Source organism: Lepus europaeus, chromosome 23 (assembly GCF_033115175.1).
Source record: "Lepus europaeus isolate LE1 chromosome 23, mLepTim1.pri, whole genome shotgun sequence".
NCBI classification, from domain to species: domain Eukaryota; kingdom Metazoa; phylum Chordata; class Mammalia; order Lagomorpha; family Leporidae; genus Lepus; species Lepus europaeus.
Window position 1 is genome coordinate 25,740,873 of NC_084849.1, and position 16,672 is coordinate 25,757,544.

At 47.5% G+C, this 16,672-nt stretch overlaps 1 protein-coding gene across 1 annotated transcript in view; it reads left to right on the plus strand.

Moving 5' to 3' along the window:
* Positions 1-16,672, plus strand: part of LOC133752048 (sodium/glucose cotransporter 1-like) — a 57,262-nt gene that overhangs the window by 33,133 nt on the left and 7,457 nt on the right. The window contains exons 7-10 of the mRNA XM_062182326.1: positions 851-986; positions 2,360-2,467; positions 3,903-4,053; positions 15,542-15,710. Coding sequence (XP_062038310.1) covers positions 851-986; positions 2,360-2,467; positions 3,903-4,053; positions 15,542-15,710 — 564 coding nt within the window. The remainder of the gene's footprint in view (positions 1-850; positions 987-2,359; positions 2,468-3,902; positions 4,054-15,541; positions 15,711-16,672) is intronic.

The window sequence follows — 16,672 nt, forward strand, 5'->3', positions numbered from 1 at the left end:
TGTGGTACAGTGGGTTAAGCTGCTGTCTGGGGTGCCAGCATCCCATATGGGTGCCAATTTGAGTCCTGGCTGCTCTACTTCCAATCCAGCTCCCTGCTAATGGCCTGGGAAGGCAGCAGAGGATGGCCCAAGTCCTTGGGCACCTGCACCCATGTGGGAGACCTGGAAGAAGCTCCTGGCTCCTGGCTCCTGACTCCTGGCTCCTGGCTTCAGCCTAGCCCAGCCCTGGCTGTGATGGCCATTTGAGGAATGAACCAGCAGATGGAAGGTTTCTGTCTCTCTTCTCTCTGTAACTCTGACTTTCAAATAAATAATAAATAAATCTTTAAGAAAAAATAAAGAAATGGAGGCCAAGACTCGAACCTAGGCACTGTGATATGGGACGCAGGCATCTTAATCCCTGTGCCAAACACACAGCCCCATTTTGGTTTACAGGAATGTGATCAATCTCAGTTCTGGGCCCACCTTCTCTTCAACCGATGTCACCTTCGCTGTGCCCAGCAGAGACATCTGTGGCCTCAAGGAGGGAGTCTCGTCCTTGCCAGGGGACAGCTTGTAAGCACTCTGCTGCCCTAATTGGCACTCAGCGAGCAATGAGGCCAAAGTCACGTGTACCACTCCCGTCCCCTCCGGCAGCTGTGCACTGGACAAAGCCTGCTCTCTGTTCGCACACTGCTCCCCAGCCCCAGAGATGTCTGGATGAAGGGAGAGTAGTTTAGAAAAAACTCGCCAGGGGGCACATCCTTCTGCTACAGCGGGTCACAGTGGTCCTCTGTGTGCTGAGACAGCCCAGGCTTCCTTCGCTCCATAATGCCACCACCAGCCTCACCTGCCCGTGTGTCTTTGGCAGGTTTTTGTCCAGCTATGCCTGGCAGGGAAGAACCTGAGTCACGTAAGAGGTGGCTGCCTTCTGTGTGGGTACCTGAAGCTGCCATTACTGTTCAGTCTCGTGATGCCTGGAATGATCAGCCGCATCCTGTTCCCAGGTAAACCCTTTTTGATATTATGTATTTGAAAGGAAGAGAGAGAGACAGAGACAGACAGGCCTCCCATCTGTTGATTCCTTTCCCAAATGCCTACAACAGCCGGGTCTGGGTCAAGTCAAAGCCAGGAACACCGTCCGGAGCTCCCACCAGATGAGTGGCAGGGACCCAGGTGCTTGCGCCATCACCGCTGCCTCCCAGGGTGCGCATTAGCAGGAAGCCAGAATCAAGAGCAGGGCTGGGACTCGAACCCAGGGACTCTGAGAATGGATGCAGTTGTCCCAAGAAGTGTCTCACTGCTGTGCCAAAGCACCTATCCAGGGCGAATTCTTGATTCTGAACCTGATCAGCCTGTCATCCCTTACAGACCCAGAGAGCATGTAGGGCTAGCTGGTCTCCCTGAATATACCAGTGACATGTTGTGCTCCTTTGGGTGAGGATCAAGATAGACATGATGGACAGAGAGGAATTCTAGGGAGGTGAACTTGGACGGAAAAGAGCAGATCAATGTGCTTTTCTCCCTCAACCCCCATCCTGCCATGACCGTGATACTGTCAGCAGGAAAGTGAAGTTGCTCCCATCACATCACAGACATCGCCATGCTGTGCCTGCCCTGTGCTGGGATCTCACGGATGCTGTCACTGCCTGGCCTTGGAGGCACTCTGTGGGGAGCTCAGTGTAACCCCCGAAATGGGCCCACATTCTGTCCATTAAACACTAACTCTCCTAACCTTGGAGATGAACCGGACGAGCACTTGATGCTGATAGGTGCGGCCATGGGGACAGAGCTGGCGACTTCCAGGGGGAGTCTTCTGCTCCAGTGCTTTCGGAAAGGCCAAGTAACATGAAGAACACTTCGCAGTGTTGAGGAGCACGTGCAGGAGACGTGTCTCGCCGTAATCCATCCTGCAATCTGCCTCTTCTTTTAGCAAAATTCCCAGCTTTGGTGTCCAGCTGTCAAGCGATGCTTTGTTACATCCCTTAGGTGCTGCTTCCTTGCGGGGTACAAAGTAGGTCCCTATGCTCTCGGAGACCTGAAGCCCCAAGTCATTACTCACCCCTTCAGGGCTGAGGGAGTCAGGTTACAAACTGCTCCTGTGATAGTACCAGAATGGATAATCTGTCAGCTCTCCTGACACCTAGCTGGGGTCAGCAAAGCTTTCCAAGGCCAGGTGACACGCTCTGGGCCATGCCATGAATACGTGGAAGCACTGATCCATTTGTCTCCCACCAGCCCTTCCCTCCAGGAGCTGGAGCTGTCCCGAGTGGACCAAGAATCTCACGTCTGTGTGTGAACATCTGCTTCTCTTTCCCTGAGCCCAGACTGGAGAGCTCGAAGGTCCACGTGTTGACATGATGGTCCCTTCCCTTTGCAGATAAAGTGGCATGTGTGGTACCTTCTGAATGTCAGAAGTTCTGTGGGGCCAGTACCAACTGCAAACCCATCGCTTATCCAATGCTGATGATAAAACTGCTGCCCAGTGGTAAGAAAGGGGCCCTGCCACCGAGGGCCATAACCCTCTGTGTCCCCAGGGAGCCTGTGCTCTCAAACTCTAAATGACTGATCAGGAGTCGGGGCTGGGGTGGCTTTCCCTACCCATCAGCCCCTGGTTATAGGTGGACAGGATGTCAGCACTGTAAAGGGAGCCTTGTTGGCCCCTGGTGGAAGCAGCGTGACCTCCCTCATCCCTCTCCGTTCCTCCCGCACCCAAAGCCCCGTCCTCTCAGAGGCACAAGCTGCACGTGCCGTTGGCACTATTCACTGCACCTGCTTAGCTCTTTCCTGGAGAAAATGAGCTCCACACGCTGTGCTAGGCTTTGTTCTAGGCCAAGAGAATAGAAAGATGAGCAGCATCTGGTCCTGCCTTCCGAGAGTTCACCATCCAGTGGGACGGGCAGGAAGGTACCCAGCAGTCAGATGTGCGCTGCAAGGTGACAGTGAGCCCACACATTTATCCCACCTCCTCGTCCCCAGATCCCAACAAAATGGCCAGATATTGCAGATTACAAAACCAATTCCAGTCTGGCTCTGGAGAACAAGTTAGAAAAGTTGAGACAGTCCCAATAAAATGCAGTATAGGTGGAATCAGATTGAGGGAGAGCCCAACTGTCTCACAGTGCAGGGAGTAAGCTGTCTGGGCTCCCCAGCCGAACCCCAGGAAGTGCCTTGTCTTAGAGCAGCCAGGGCTGCAAGTGAGCGTGGGAGCAGCAGGCAGGCAGGCAAACCCAAAGACTCCAGTATGCACCTGCCTCACGCAGCCCAGTGAGTCCAGTTGGGGCACTACTGCCCTGGGCTTCCAATTGAGGAACTGATTATCCTCGCATTCACTCAGAAACACACAGAAATCTCTCAGTGGAGCAGGTCAGGTACCTTCGACATAGTGACCCTCCAGGAGACAATACAGGGTTATTTGATTTCTAATTGCCATTTGTATTTTAACATTTGCTCTATGTTGGACATTGTTCTAACCCATCTACTTCATTTAATCTTAATAGCAGCTCTAGGTGGCTGTTGCTGTGCCCACTTTACAGGTGAATACACTGAGGCCCAAGGAACTGCATCCCTTGCAGTTGCAGCATCTGGCTTCTCATTATGAAATGGAGGGCAGCACAGGCATCCATCCCACAGGGCTGAGGATGGCGTGGGCTGATGCTTGTCCTGGCACAGAGTAACCACTCAAGGAATATTAACTCCCATTAGCATACAGAGACACTGCAGGAAGCTATTAAGTTCTTGTCACAAAGCAAGAAAAAGCATCATGGAATCATCTCTCTAAGATGAGATTCCATTCCAAATAAAATTTAATGTGTTCTAGGAAAAAAAAAAAGTAGTATTTGGAAGAATTCCTCAGGCGGCCTCAGTCACTTCCTGGCACAGTCAGAGAGCTGGAGGGCCAGGAAGTATCCTCTCTCCTCCAGGTTTACGGGGCTTGTTGCTGTCCTCCGTGTGCGCCTCCTTCACGTCCTCCCTGACTTCCATCTTCAACAGTGCCAGTGCCGTGTTCACACTGAACATCTATGCCCACATGCGGCCTGTGGCCACCGAGAAGGAACTCATGATAACAGGAAGGTGAGGTGCTCCTCTCGTCCCAGCAGTCCCCAGAGTCAGGGCAACAATGCCCACAATGCATCATGGGAAAGACTGGGGCCGTGATACTGGATATACACCTATCCCGTGTCTACTCCATCCTGCTTGGGTTTCTGGTTGTTTTTGCTTTTGTTTTTGCTACAGTTGTACAATGAAGATGTATTGCTTTGATTATCACAAAAGAAAATTGTTTTGTTCACTTGAGGAAAAAAAGGGAAAGTAATGATTGCAGTGATAAACGTGAGCCTAATTTCACTTCCCACTAACTAGTCACTTAGGGGGCATGCACATCCATGGTCTCCTTTAGTCCTATCCATAGCCATTAAAGGTAAGTTTGACTGTTCTCGTTCTCTTGTACAAATGGGGAAACAGTGGCTGAAGGGGAGAATTGATCTATCCAAGATCACAAAGTAAGTAGGGGAACTTGTTTGTTTCTTGCTTGTTCACTTGCTGTTAACCTTGATGCCATGTGGCACCTGCTAGATCGCTGTCTTTAAAAGACTTACTCCATAGAGTTTGACACTGCCACACCTGGGCCACACACCTCTATTTTTAAAAAAAAAAAAGGATTTATTTATGTATTTATTTATTTAAAAGTCAAAGAGAAGAGAGAGAAAGAGAGATCTTCCATCCACTGGTTCACTCCCCAAAGGGCTGCAATGGCTGGGGGTTGGACAGGAGCCAGGAGCTTCCTCCGGGTCTCCCATGTGGGTTCAGGGGCCCAAGGGCTTGGGCCATCTTCTACTGCTTTCCCAGGTGTATTAGCAAGGAGCTGGATCAGAAGCAAAGCAGTTGGAACTGGAAGTGGTGCTCATATCAGATTCCCACATAGCAGACGGCTTGACTTCCTGTGCCACAGTGCCGGCCCGAGCCTATACACCTTTAACTTGGCCATGTATGTCTCAAACACTTTTTTTTTTAAAGGAATAACTCCTCCAGTTATTTTTTTTTTAAGATTTATTTTATTTATTTGAAAGACAGAATTACAGAGAGAGGTAGAGCCAGAGAGAGAGAGGTCTTCCATCCACTGGTTCACTCCCCCAAATGACTGCAACAGCCAGAGCTAAGCTGATCTGAAGCCAGGAGCCAGGAGCTTCTTCCAAGTCTCCCACACAAGTGCAGGGTCCCAAGCACTTGGGCCATCTTCTACTACTTTCCCAGGCCATAGCAGAGAGCTGGATTGGAAGTGGAGCATCCAGGACTCAAGCCAGCACTCATATGGGATGCCGGCACTGCAGGCCTCAGCTTTAACCCACTGCACCACAGCGCTGGGCCCTCAAACACTTCTTTATCAAGATTTAGGTGCATATTGTTTATCTACTTTATCTAACCCCTGTAGGTGTTTGAGTTTGCTTTTATATTTTCATTAGCCCGCTGTGGTTGAAAAGGCATTTGTCTGAGAATTTTTTTTTAACTTTTTTTTTTTTTTTTGACAGGCAGAGTGGACAGAGAGAGAGACAGAGAGAAAGGTCTTCCTTTTCCATTGGTTCACCGCCCCATTCCCCCCCGCCCAATGGCCACTGTGGCCGGCGCACTGCAACTGGTGCACCGCGCTAATCCAAAGCCAGGAGCCAGATGCTTCTCCTGGTCTCCCATGCGGGTGCAGGGCCCAAGGACTTGGACCATCTTCCACTGCACTCCCGGGCCACAGCAGAGAGCTGGCCTGGAAGAAGGGCAACCGGGACTAGAAGAGGGGCGCCCCGACTGGGACTAGAACCCGGAGTGCCAGCGCCACAGGTGGAGGATTAGCCTATTGAGCCGTGGCGCTGGCCAAAAATTTTAAAAAACAGATTTCAGCTTTAAATTTTTAGACAATATAGAACTAAAAGGAAGACCAATTCATTTTATGAAACCCAAGATATTAATGCTAGGGGCCGGCGCCATGGCTCACTTGGTTAATCCTCCGCCTGCAGTGCCGGCATCCCATATGGATGCCGGGTTCTAGTCCAGGTTGCTCCTCTTCCAGTCCAGCTCTTTGCTGTGGCCCAGGGGGGGAAGGGGTGCGCGGTGGAGGATGGCCCAAGTGCTTGGGCCCCTGCACCTGCATGGGAGACTAGGAAGAAGCACCTAGCTCCTGGCTTCGGATCAGCACAGCACCAGCCATAGTGGCCATTTGGGGAGTGAACCAACAGAAGGAAGACCTTTCTCTCTCTCTCTCACTCACTATCTATAACTCTACCTGTCAAAAAAAAAAAAAAGGTATTAATGCCAAAACCTAACAACTATAGCATAGAAAAATAATAAAATTAAAGACTAATCTCATTTTTAAATATCAATGTAAAAATGTTAAAGTAGTAGACATGAATCCCAAAATATGTTAAAAGAATGATAGAGCTGGGCATCGTGGTACAGCATGTTCAGTCGTCGCTGCTTGGAATGCCCGTGTCCTCTATCAGAGTGCCAATTCGAGTCCCAACTGCTCTATTTCCAATCCAGCTTCCTGATAGTGCATCCTGGGAGGCAGCGAATGATGGCTCAAGTGCTTGGGCCACTGCCACCCATGTGGAAGACCCGTAGGGAGTTTCTGTCTCCTGGCTTTGATCTGGGCCAACTCTGGCTATTGTAGGCACTCAGGGAATGAACCAGTAGAAGGTTTCTATCTCTTCTCTTCCCTCTCTCTTTCTCTCTCTCTCTCTCCCTCCCCATAGATGAAAATAAGTAAGCATGTTAAGAAAACACTACATGGGCCGGCATTGTGGCAGAGTGGGTTAAGTAGTCACCTGTGACATCAGCATCCCATATGGAAACTGATTTGAGTCTTGGCTGCTCCACTTCCAATGCAGCTCCCTGCTAATGTACCCGGAAAAGCAGCAGAGGATGGCCCAAGGGCTTGGGCCCCTGCACCCATGTCAGAGACCTGGAAGAAGTGCCTGGCTCCTGGCTTCGGCCTGGCCCGGCACCAGCTGTTGCAGCCATTTGGGGAGTGTGCCAACAAATGGAAGATCTGTGTGTGTGTATGTCTCCCTCTTTCTCTAAGTCTGACTTTCAAATACATAAATAAATCTTTAAAAACAGAGAGATAGGGTCAATGCTGTGACATAGCAGGTAATGTGTGACGATTCTGACTGCTTACCATCTTCACCAATATTTTACCATCTTTGAGCTACATCAGCCGACCATATACTGTGTGTGTGGACCTATTTTTGGACTCCATTTTACTGCAGTAATCTGTCCTAACGCTAGCCCTAAAGTGTCTTGATTGCTGTCCCTTTACAGTAAAAGTGTTACGTGGGCAGCTTTACGGTTTTGATGTGACTTCTGCAAAATTCAGAGGTTGAAACTTAATGGCCAGTGTGGCGGCTTAAGTAGTAGGCCTCTAACAGGTGGTGGGGCCGTTCAGCTTCTCCTCCCATGAATGGGATTAAGGCCCACACGACAGCAGCATTAGGTTAGGTTCTCTTGCCCTGCCACCTTCACCAGCCCATATGTAATCTGTAACTTTGGGACATCTCCATTCACTTGGATCTTCCATAATTTCTCTGCTTTCTAGTTTTCAGTGTGTATATCGTGCACCTAAATTCATTGCTATGTATCCTATTCTTGTTGGAGTTGTTTTCCTCCTTCTTTACTACAACTGTAATCTCCCTTTAAGCCCTGCTTTAGCTGCCTCTCGGAAACCTTGATATATTGTGTTTTCATTTATATGCAGTTCAAAACATTTTCTAATTTCCTTGTGCTTTCTTTGATCCATGGGTTACTTGGAAGTGTGCTGTTTGATTTCCAGTACTCGGGATTTTCCTTACTATCTTATTATTGGTTTCTGACTTCCTTTCTCTGTGATCTAAGCATATCCACTGTCAGATTTCAGTCTTGAAATTGATGGTACTTTTGTATTCGTACTGAATTTTTGTCTCCCTCTTCCAGAGTGTATTTGTGTATTTCTGTGCATGTACACACACTCAAGTATTCAGTGTCTTCTATATGAAAGAAGGATATTAAAACCTTCCGTTACAGGTGGGTGTTTGGCCTAGCACATCCCATATTGGAGTACCGGAGTCTGATAGCTGGTTTCAACTAAGGACTGCAGCTTCCCGCTGGTGCCTTCCCTGGGAGGCAGCAGTAAGGGCTCAAGAAGCTGGGCTCCTGCACCCTCATGGGAGAGAGACCTGGACTGAGCTCCTGGCTCCAATCTTCATCCTTGGCCCAGCCCTGGCTGTATGGGCATTTGGAGAGTGTGACCAGTGGAGGAAAGCTCTCTGTTTGTCTTTCTCTCTCCACACCACCCAACAGTACATTTTTTAAATTAAATCTTCAGTTATGATTTTGTAGTTGTCCTTCCCTCCTTCCCCGTAATACTTTCTGTTGCTTCATGAGTGTTGAAGTTCCGGTATAAGGCACTTCACATTTGTGCTTCTTCTTGAGGAATTAACCCATCAGTCATTGTGCAGTGTCCCCTCGTGTAGATCGCTGAGTGTGCCCCTTCCCTTGAAGTGTGCATTGTTGTTACTTTAGCCCACACCAGCTTTCTCATGCTTAGTATTTGTCACATCTTTAATCTCTGCATGTATTTGAAGTGAGTCCCTTGTACAGCAAATATAGTTGGATCTTAATTTTTTTTAATCTAGTCTGACAATTGCTGCCTTTTAATTTGAATGCTTGGTCCAATTACATTTTCTAAAGATTTATTTATTTTAAAGGTGGGGGAGAAAGAGAGAGAGAGAGAGAAGAGAAGAGGCAGAAATCTTCCATCCACTGGTTCACTCCCCATGACTGGGGCTAGGGCGGGGCCAAGCTGAAGCCAGGAGCCAGGAGCTTTTCCGGGTCTCCCAGATAGATCCGGGGGCCAAGCACTGGGGCCATCCTCTGTTGCTTTCCCAGGCCATTAGTAGGGAGCTGGAGCAGAAGTACAGCAGCCAGAACTCAAACCGGCGCCCATAAGGATACCAGTGTTGCAAGCAGCAGCTTATCCCACTTCGCCACAGCGCCAGCCCCAGGCCATTTACATTTAACAGCATCATCAGTGTGGCTAGAAATAAAACTTAACATTCTATTTTAATTCCTTTTTGTTCTGGAAATTCTTATATACGTTCTTAAACTATCACAGCCTACTTCCAATTAATATTGAGCCACTTCATGTAATAAGTAAGTCCTTTGCCACATTTTCCCCTTCCATCTTTTAGATTATATTTTCTTAAGATTTTATTTATTTATTTGAGAGTAAAGTTACAGACAGTGAGAGGGAGAGACAGAGAGAAAGGTCTTCTTTCCACTAGTTCACTCCCCAAATGGCCGCAACGACTGAAGCTGCACTGATCTGAAGCCAGGAGCCAGGAGCTTCTTCCAGGTCTCCCATGCGGGTGCAGGGGCCCAAGCACTTGGGCCATCTTCCACTGCTTTCCCAAGCCACAGCAGAGAGCTGGATGGGAAGAGGAGCAGACAGGACTCGAACCAGTGCCCATATGGGATACTGGTGCCTCAGGCAGAGGATGAACCTCCTGTGCCATGGCGCCAGCCCCGGATTATTTTTGTCATATTTTACATCTGCATACATTGGAGTCTCCTACACATAGTCTTTTTTTTTTTTTTTTGCTTTATTGCCTTTCTTTTATTTAAAAAAAATTTTTTTGAGAGAGACAGCAAGAGCTCCCCACCACTGGTTCACTCAACAAATGCCTACAGTGGCCCTGGCTGGGTCAGGGCCAACACCAGGAGCTGGGAACACAATTGACATCTCCCGTATGTGTGGCAGGAGTCCACAGCTGAGCTGTCACCGCTGCCTCCCAGAGTCTGCAATTGTGAGAAGCTAAAGCCAGGAGCCCAAGCCTGTGTCAGACCCAAGCATTTTAATACAAGACGTGAGCAGCTTAATTGGTGTCTTATTTGCTAGCCAAATCTCGCCCCCTATTAACTTTTAATGAAATTAAGATACAGGATAGGTGTTTGGCCTAGTAGTTACAGTGCTGTTTGGGACTCTCATATCACATATCAGAATCCCTGGGTTCAGACCCTGGCTCCACTCCTAATTTCAGTTTTCAGCTAATGCACACTCTGGCAGGCAGTAAGTGCTAGCTCAAGTAGTTGGGTCCCTGCCACTCCCATGGGAGACCCAAACTGAATTCCTGGCTCCCAGCTTGGGCCTGGCCCAGCCTCAGCTGTTGCAGGCATTTGGGGTATAAATCAGCAGATGGGAGCTCTCTCTCTCTCTTCTCTCTCTCTCTCTCTCTCTCTCTGTGTGTGTGTGTGTGTGTGTATCTCGCTCTCAAATAAAATAATATTTTTTAAAAAATGAAAAACTGGGGCTGGTGCTGTGGTGCAGTAGGCTAGACCTCCACCTGTGGCATGAGCATCCTGTATGGATGCCGGTTCTAGTCCCAGGTGTTCCTCTTCCTATCCAGCTCTCTGCTATGGCCTGGGAAAGCAGTAGAAGTTGGCCCAAACACTTGGACCCCTGCACCCACATAGGAGACCCAGGAGAACTCCTGGCTACTGGCTTAAGATTGGCCCAGATCCAGCTGTTGTGGCCATTTGGGGAGTGAACCAATGGATAGAAGACTCTTCTCTTTCTCTCTGTCTATAACTCTACCTCTCAAATAAATACATAAAATCTTTTTTAAAAAATTGAAAACTATGATGCCAGCATCCCTTCTAGGTACTGGTTCATGTCTTGGCTGTTTCACTTCTGATCCACCTCCCTGCTAATGTGCCTGAGAAAAGCAGTGGGCGAGGGCCCAAGTGCTTGGGCCCCTGTGCCCACATGGGAGACCTGGATGAAGCTCCTGGCTCCTGGCTCCTGGCTTCAGCCTGGCTCAGCCCTGCCTATTGTAGCCATCTGGGGAGTGAACCAGTGCCTGGAAGATCTCTCTCTCTCTCTCTCTCCATTTTTTCTCTCCCTTCCCCTGTAACTCTGACTTTCAAATAAAAAATATTTTTTAAAAATTAAAAGCTAAAACAACGCGAAATTAAGATTAAAAACTGTACAATATTTTCTGTTTACTCATATATTTTAATTGCCTCTCTGATGCTCATCATTCTTTTAGGTTGAAATTTCCATGTGGATTCCTTTAAACTCTGAAGAACTTTCTTCAGCATTCCTTATTAGGTCTGCTGATGATAGTTTCATTTATCAGAAAATGTTTTTATTTCAACTGTATTTTTGGGGGGATATTATCACTGGCCACAGAGTTCTGGATTGACTGTTTTTCTATTACTAGTTTTGTTTTTAATTTTTTCTAATTTATTTATTTGAGAAGCAGAGTTACAGACAGAAAGAGGGAGAAACAGAGAAAAAGGTCTTCCTTCCACTGGGCTGATCTGAAGCCAGAAGCCAGGAGCTTCTTCTGGGTCTCCCACTTGGTTGCAGGGGCCCAAGGACTTGGGTCATCTTCTACTGCTTTCTGGATCAGAAGAGGAGCAGCTGGGACTTGAACCAGCACCCATACAGTTTGCCAGTGCCACAGAGAGAGGCTTACCTACTATTCCACAGTGGCCAGCTCCCTCTTTCACTAGCTTTTTTTTAAAAGATTTATTTATTTGGCTGGCGCTGTGGCTTAACAGGCTAATCCTCCACCTTGCGGCGCCGGCACACCGGATTCTAGTCCCGGTTGAGGCGACAGATTCTATCCCGGTTGCCCCTCTTCCAAGCCAGCTCTCTGCTATGGCCCGGGAGTGCAGTGGAGGATGGCCCAAGTCCTTGGGCCCTGCACCCACATGGAGAAGCACCTGGCTCCTGGCTTCGGATCAGCACAATGAGCCGTCCGCAGCGGCCATTGAAGGGTGAACCAGCGGCAAAAAGGAAGACCTTTCTCTCTGTCTCTCTCTCTCACTATCCACTCTTCCTGTCAAAAAAAAAAAAAAAAAGATTTATTTATTTTATTTTAAAGGCAGAGTTACGGAGAGGTGCGTGGAGGGGTCTTCCATCTGAGGGTTCACTCCCCAGAGAGCCGCAATGGCCAGAGCTGGGCCAATCTGAAGCCAAGAGCCAGGAGTTTCTTCCGGGTCTCCCAGGTGGGTGCAGGGGCCCAAGAACTTGGGCTATCTTCTACTGCTTTCCCAGGCCATAGCAGAGAGCTGGATTGGAAGTGGAGCAGCCGGGACTCGAACCGGCGCCTGGATGAGATGTCGGCACTGCAGGCGTGGCTTTACCCACTACCCCACTAGTTTTAAGATGCTATTTTATTCTCTTCTACCCTCTTGTTTGTTTAAGAAATTAGCCATGATTCACATTGCTGCCCTCTTACATAATATATTTTGTTCCTTTGGCTTTCAAGATTTTCTTTTCTTTTTTCAACAGTGTCACAGTGATGTGTGTATTGTATGTGTGTGTATCTCCTGCTTGGGTTTTGCTGAGCCTCTCAAATCTATAAATTAATAGTTGTCATAAAATTTTTGCAATTTTTTGCATATTTTTCTATTCCAATCTCTTTCTTTGTGATTCTATTGATATGTATATGAACCATTTGATATCATTCCACAGATCACTAAGGCTCTGTTTATCAATAATTTTTTTCTGTGTTCTTGAGTTTAGTTCTGTCTTTGTGTTTATTGGCTGTTTGTTCTGCCATTTTCCTAACCATGGGTGTGGCCAACCAGTGAATTTTTCAGTTCCAATAATGAACTACGATTTAAGTTTGGAAATTTGGATCCTTTTAAATATTTTATGGTTTCCATTTTTCTGTCATGATTTCTCATCTATTCAATGATAACTATCTTTTCCTATTAGTCCTTTAATATAGCTGTAATAGCTGCATTGGAGTCCTTTGCCCATTGTAATGTGTGTGAGGCAACTTGGAATCAGTTTGTATTGATTGCTTTTTTTTTTCTTTTGCCTATGGGACCCATTTTTTTATTTGTTCACATGCCTAGTAAATTTTATGTATAGTAGCCATTGTAGCTAATCATCTGAAGAGTATTAATTTGTGTCCTAGAATTCAAGTAAATTACTAGTTCATCGCCTTAAACTTGAAGATCTGCTTTTTACATGCTAGGTGGGTTGTTTCAGTTTTTCTCTTAGTCTTAAGGCAAATTTTTTTAAGTATTTATTTATTTGAAAGGCAGAGTTGCAGAGAGAGGGAGGGAGAGAGAGAGAGAGAGAGACTGTCTATCTGCTGGCTCACTCTCCAAACAGCCACAATGGCCAGGGCTGGGCCAGGCAAAATCTAGGAGCCAGGAACTCCATCCAGGTCTCCCCCGTGTGTGGCAAGGGTCCCAGCACCTGGGCCATCTTCTACTGCTTTCCCAGGTGCATTAGCAGGGAGCTGGATCAGCAGCCGGTTCTCACAGGTGGCAGGTTAACCTGCTGCTCCACAACACGTGCCTCGAGGCAGACTCTGAACCCTGGGATGCAGTCTGTACTCCCAAGTCGTGAGGATCAGGGAAAGCCTGAGGTTAGTTCCGTAACCCTGTAGCTTCATGGGATTCCAGCTCCAGTTTGTGTCTCCCCAGCAATAAGCAGCAGCTGAAATCTTTGCTCAGCTTTTCTGCCTTCCAGCAGTTGCTCATTGGTGGATTCTGGAGATTCTTCCACACATGTAGAGTTCAAGGGGCAGCCAGGGCCAAGGGAGCTTAAAGATGTGGACCCCTTGCTCTGTGGCTCCCTCGTTTTGGAATCGCTCGCAAGACTTTGATTCACTCTGACACCTCAGCCTTTGTCTTCTGTCGTCTCAGCTCAATAAGAATGGGGCTTGTAGAAGACGGCCCAAGTCCTTGGGCCACTGTACCCATGTGGGAGACCCGGAAGAAGCTCCTGGCTCCTGGCTTTGGATTGGCACAGCTGGCCATTGTGGCCATTTGGGGAATGAACCAGCAGATGGAAGACCTTTCTCTCTGTCTCTCCCTTTCATTGTCTATAACTCTACCTCTCAGATAAATAAATAAAATCGAAGTCCAGGGAGGACCCTCAAGAGAAAAACTGGGTACGTGGAGACATCACCTAGGATGGTGCCTTTCATTCACGGGTTGAATCTCTCCCTTTTCTACCTGCTCTGGGCTGCTCTTCAGTGTCTTGCTGTTGTTTTTATAGCTGACCTAGAATCTCTCATCGTCATCCATGGCTGGTTAGTCCAGGGCAGCTATTCCATCCCCACCAGAACCGGAACTCACTTTTCCGGCCCTTCTTCAACTATCGAAGGTTTTTCAAAGTTACATTCACCCTCTCAAAATTTAAATTTTCAGCCCTTGTTGACATAGCAACTAAGATTTATTTATCTTTGGGATGAAAGTTGACCTAGTGTAATTTTACATGAGGGGGCTTCAAAAAGTTATAGAAAACTCGCATTAGCTTTGATTCCAATGTTCTGTAAATTTTTTGAAGCCCCTTTGTGTATGGATGCATGTTAACATTAATTATTTAGAAAAAGTAATGAGCATTTGTAGCATTCCCCCTAGTTCCTTAAAATTTTCACCAAAAATGTCTGGATTTAGTTAGCTTAAATATTTTTAATGTTTATTTTTTCATCTACTTAAAAGGCAGAGTGAAAGAGAAAGAAAGGTGGTGGGGGAGCTTCCATCTGCTGGTTCTCTCCTCAGATGCCCACAACATCTGAGGCTGGGCCAAGCCAAAACCAGGAGCCCAGAACCCCATCCAGGTCTCCCATGTGGGTGGCAGGCACCCAAGTACTTGAGCCATCATCTGCCTTCTGGGGTGTGCACTAGCAGGAAGCTGGAACAAAAATGGAGTAGCCGGAACTCAAACCACACACTCCAATATGGGATGTAGGAGTCATAAGCAGTAGCTTAACCCACTGTGCCTTAATATCCACCTCAACTTATTGAAGTCTTTAAAACCATGTGCCATAGTAATCTCTCTGAAATGTTTGCAAATGTGGTATTCATCAAGAAATTAATATATGCCATGTACTCTATATCTTAAGATTAACTGCCCTAACTGTAGCCTCCAAATTTGGTGAAAATGTATCCATTATGCAGTAACAAACAAATAGATACTCAGAAGTTGAGAAGTGGGCATACCAACTAAATGCCAGGTAGAATGTCCCTGTGCCACATCAGAGTGCCACAGTCCAACTCCTGGCTCCAGCTCCTGATCCCAGCTTCCTGTGAATATACACCCTGGGAGGTAACAGGCAACAAGCAACAGGCGATGGCTGAAGTACCTGGGTTCCTGCCACCCATGTGGGAGACCTGGGTTGAGTTCCATACTCTGAGCTTTGGTCCCCAACTGTCACAGGCATTTAGGGAGTGAACTGGCATATGGGAGCTTTCTCTCTCTCTCTCTCTCTCTCTCTCTCTCTCTCTCTCTCTCCATCTTTATTTCTCTCTGTCTTACAAATAAATCAGTAAGTATTTTTAAAAAGTAGAAGAAAAGAAGTCATCATCATCGATGACTTTGTCTGCAGCCCTGTGACATCCATCTGTGTTTAATGTTACCCCTGGCTGCTCTGCCCTTGCACTCATAAATGGGCACCTGAATCTAAGTGAAGGAACAGTTGAGTTAATCATTTATGGGTTTGTAGATTTTTTTTGGCAGGGAAAAAGAACCTATCCAACTCTCATTGATGTTGATTTCAATTCACAGGTTTTTTGTTATAATCTTGTTTGCTGTCACCATTGTCTGGGTCCCTATTATGAACACAGTCCAGAGCGAAACACTCTATGAATACAAGCAGATAATCAGGAGTTACTTGACGCCACCCATTACTGCCATCTTCCTACTTGCCATCTTTTGCAAGAGAGTCAATGAGAAGGTGGGTGTCGGCACGGCCATCACATGGGGTGGTAGGAGGGGTTTTGCTTTTACACTGGTATAGGCTTTGCAGGAGTTGCCCTAGGAGGGTGTCTTGTGCTTCCAGAGTTCCCACTGTTCCTCCTCGATGGCAAACCTGGTCCAAGCTCCCTCTTGTGCATGGAAGGGAAGGGAGAGCTCTCATTCGCTGTTCTACCTTTATGACGTAATCCACGTTCACCCATGCCTTGGAGAGTGCAAAATGGCACTGATTCTCCCTCACTCATATTTGGCTGTAGGAAAATTTTCCTCTTTTTTTTTTTTTTTTCTGACGGGCAGAGTAGACAGTGAGAGAGAGAGAAACAGAGAGAAAGGTCTTCCTTTATCGTTGGTTCACCCTCCAATGGCCGCCGCGCTGATCCAAAGGCAGGAGCCAGGTGCTTCTCCTGGTCTCCCATGCAGGTGCAGGGCCCAAGCACTTGGGCCATCCTCCACTGCACTCCCGGGCCATAGCAGAGAGCTGGCCTGGAAGAGGGGCAACCGGGACAGAATCCGGTGCCCCGACCGGGACTAGAACCCGGTGTGCCGGTGCCACAGGCAGAGGATTAGCCTATTGAGCCACGGCACTGGCCTAGGAAAATTTTCTTCTGTTGCTCATGGATGCATCATGCTCAGAGATTTCGTCCTGTACAGAAACAAGCTCCTCCCACCTTCCCTTCCTTGAAGTGATGATTAGTTTGAGCATCCCTTTCAGCCACACTAAAGTTCAAATAAAATCCCAGTTCCATCACTGCATCCTTAAGACTTTGAAAGCATAATTTGCCCAAAAACAAATGTTTCAGTCTTAACCCTTCTTCTGCGAAACAGCGCAGAGCAGCAGAGCCTTCCCCAGGTCCCTGTGCAGTGCTGAAGGACGCTGTGATCTAGTGCTGCCTACCTGTGGGCCATGGCCTCTCCGTGCCAGGTCCCAGCTGCTCCAAACAA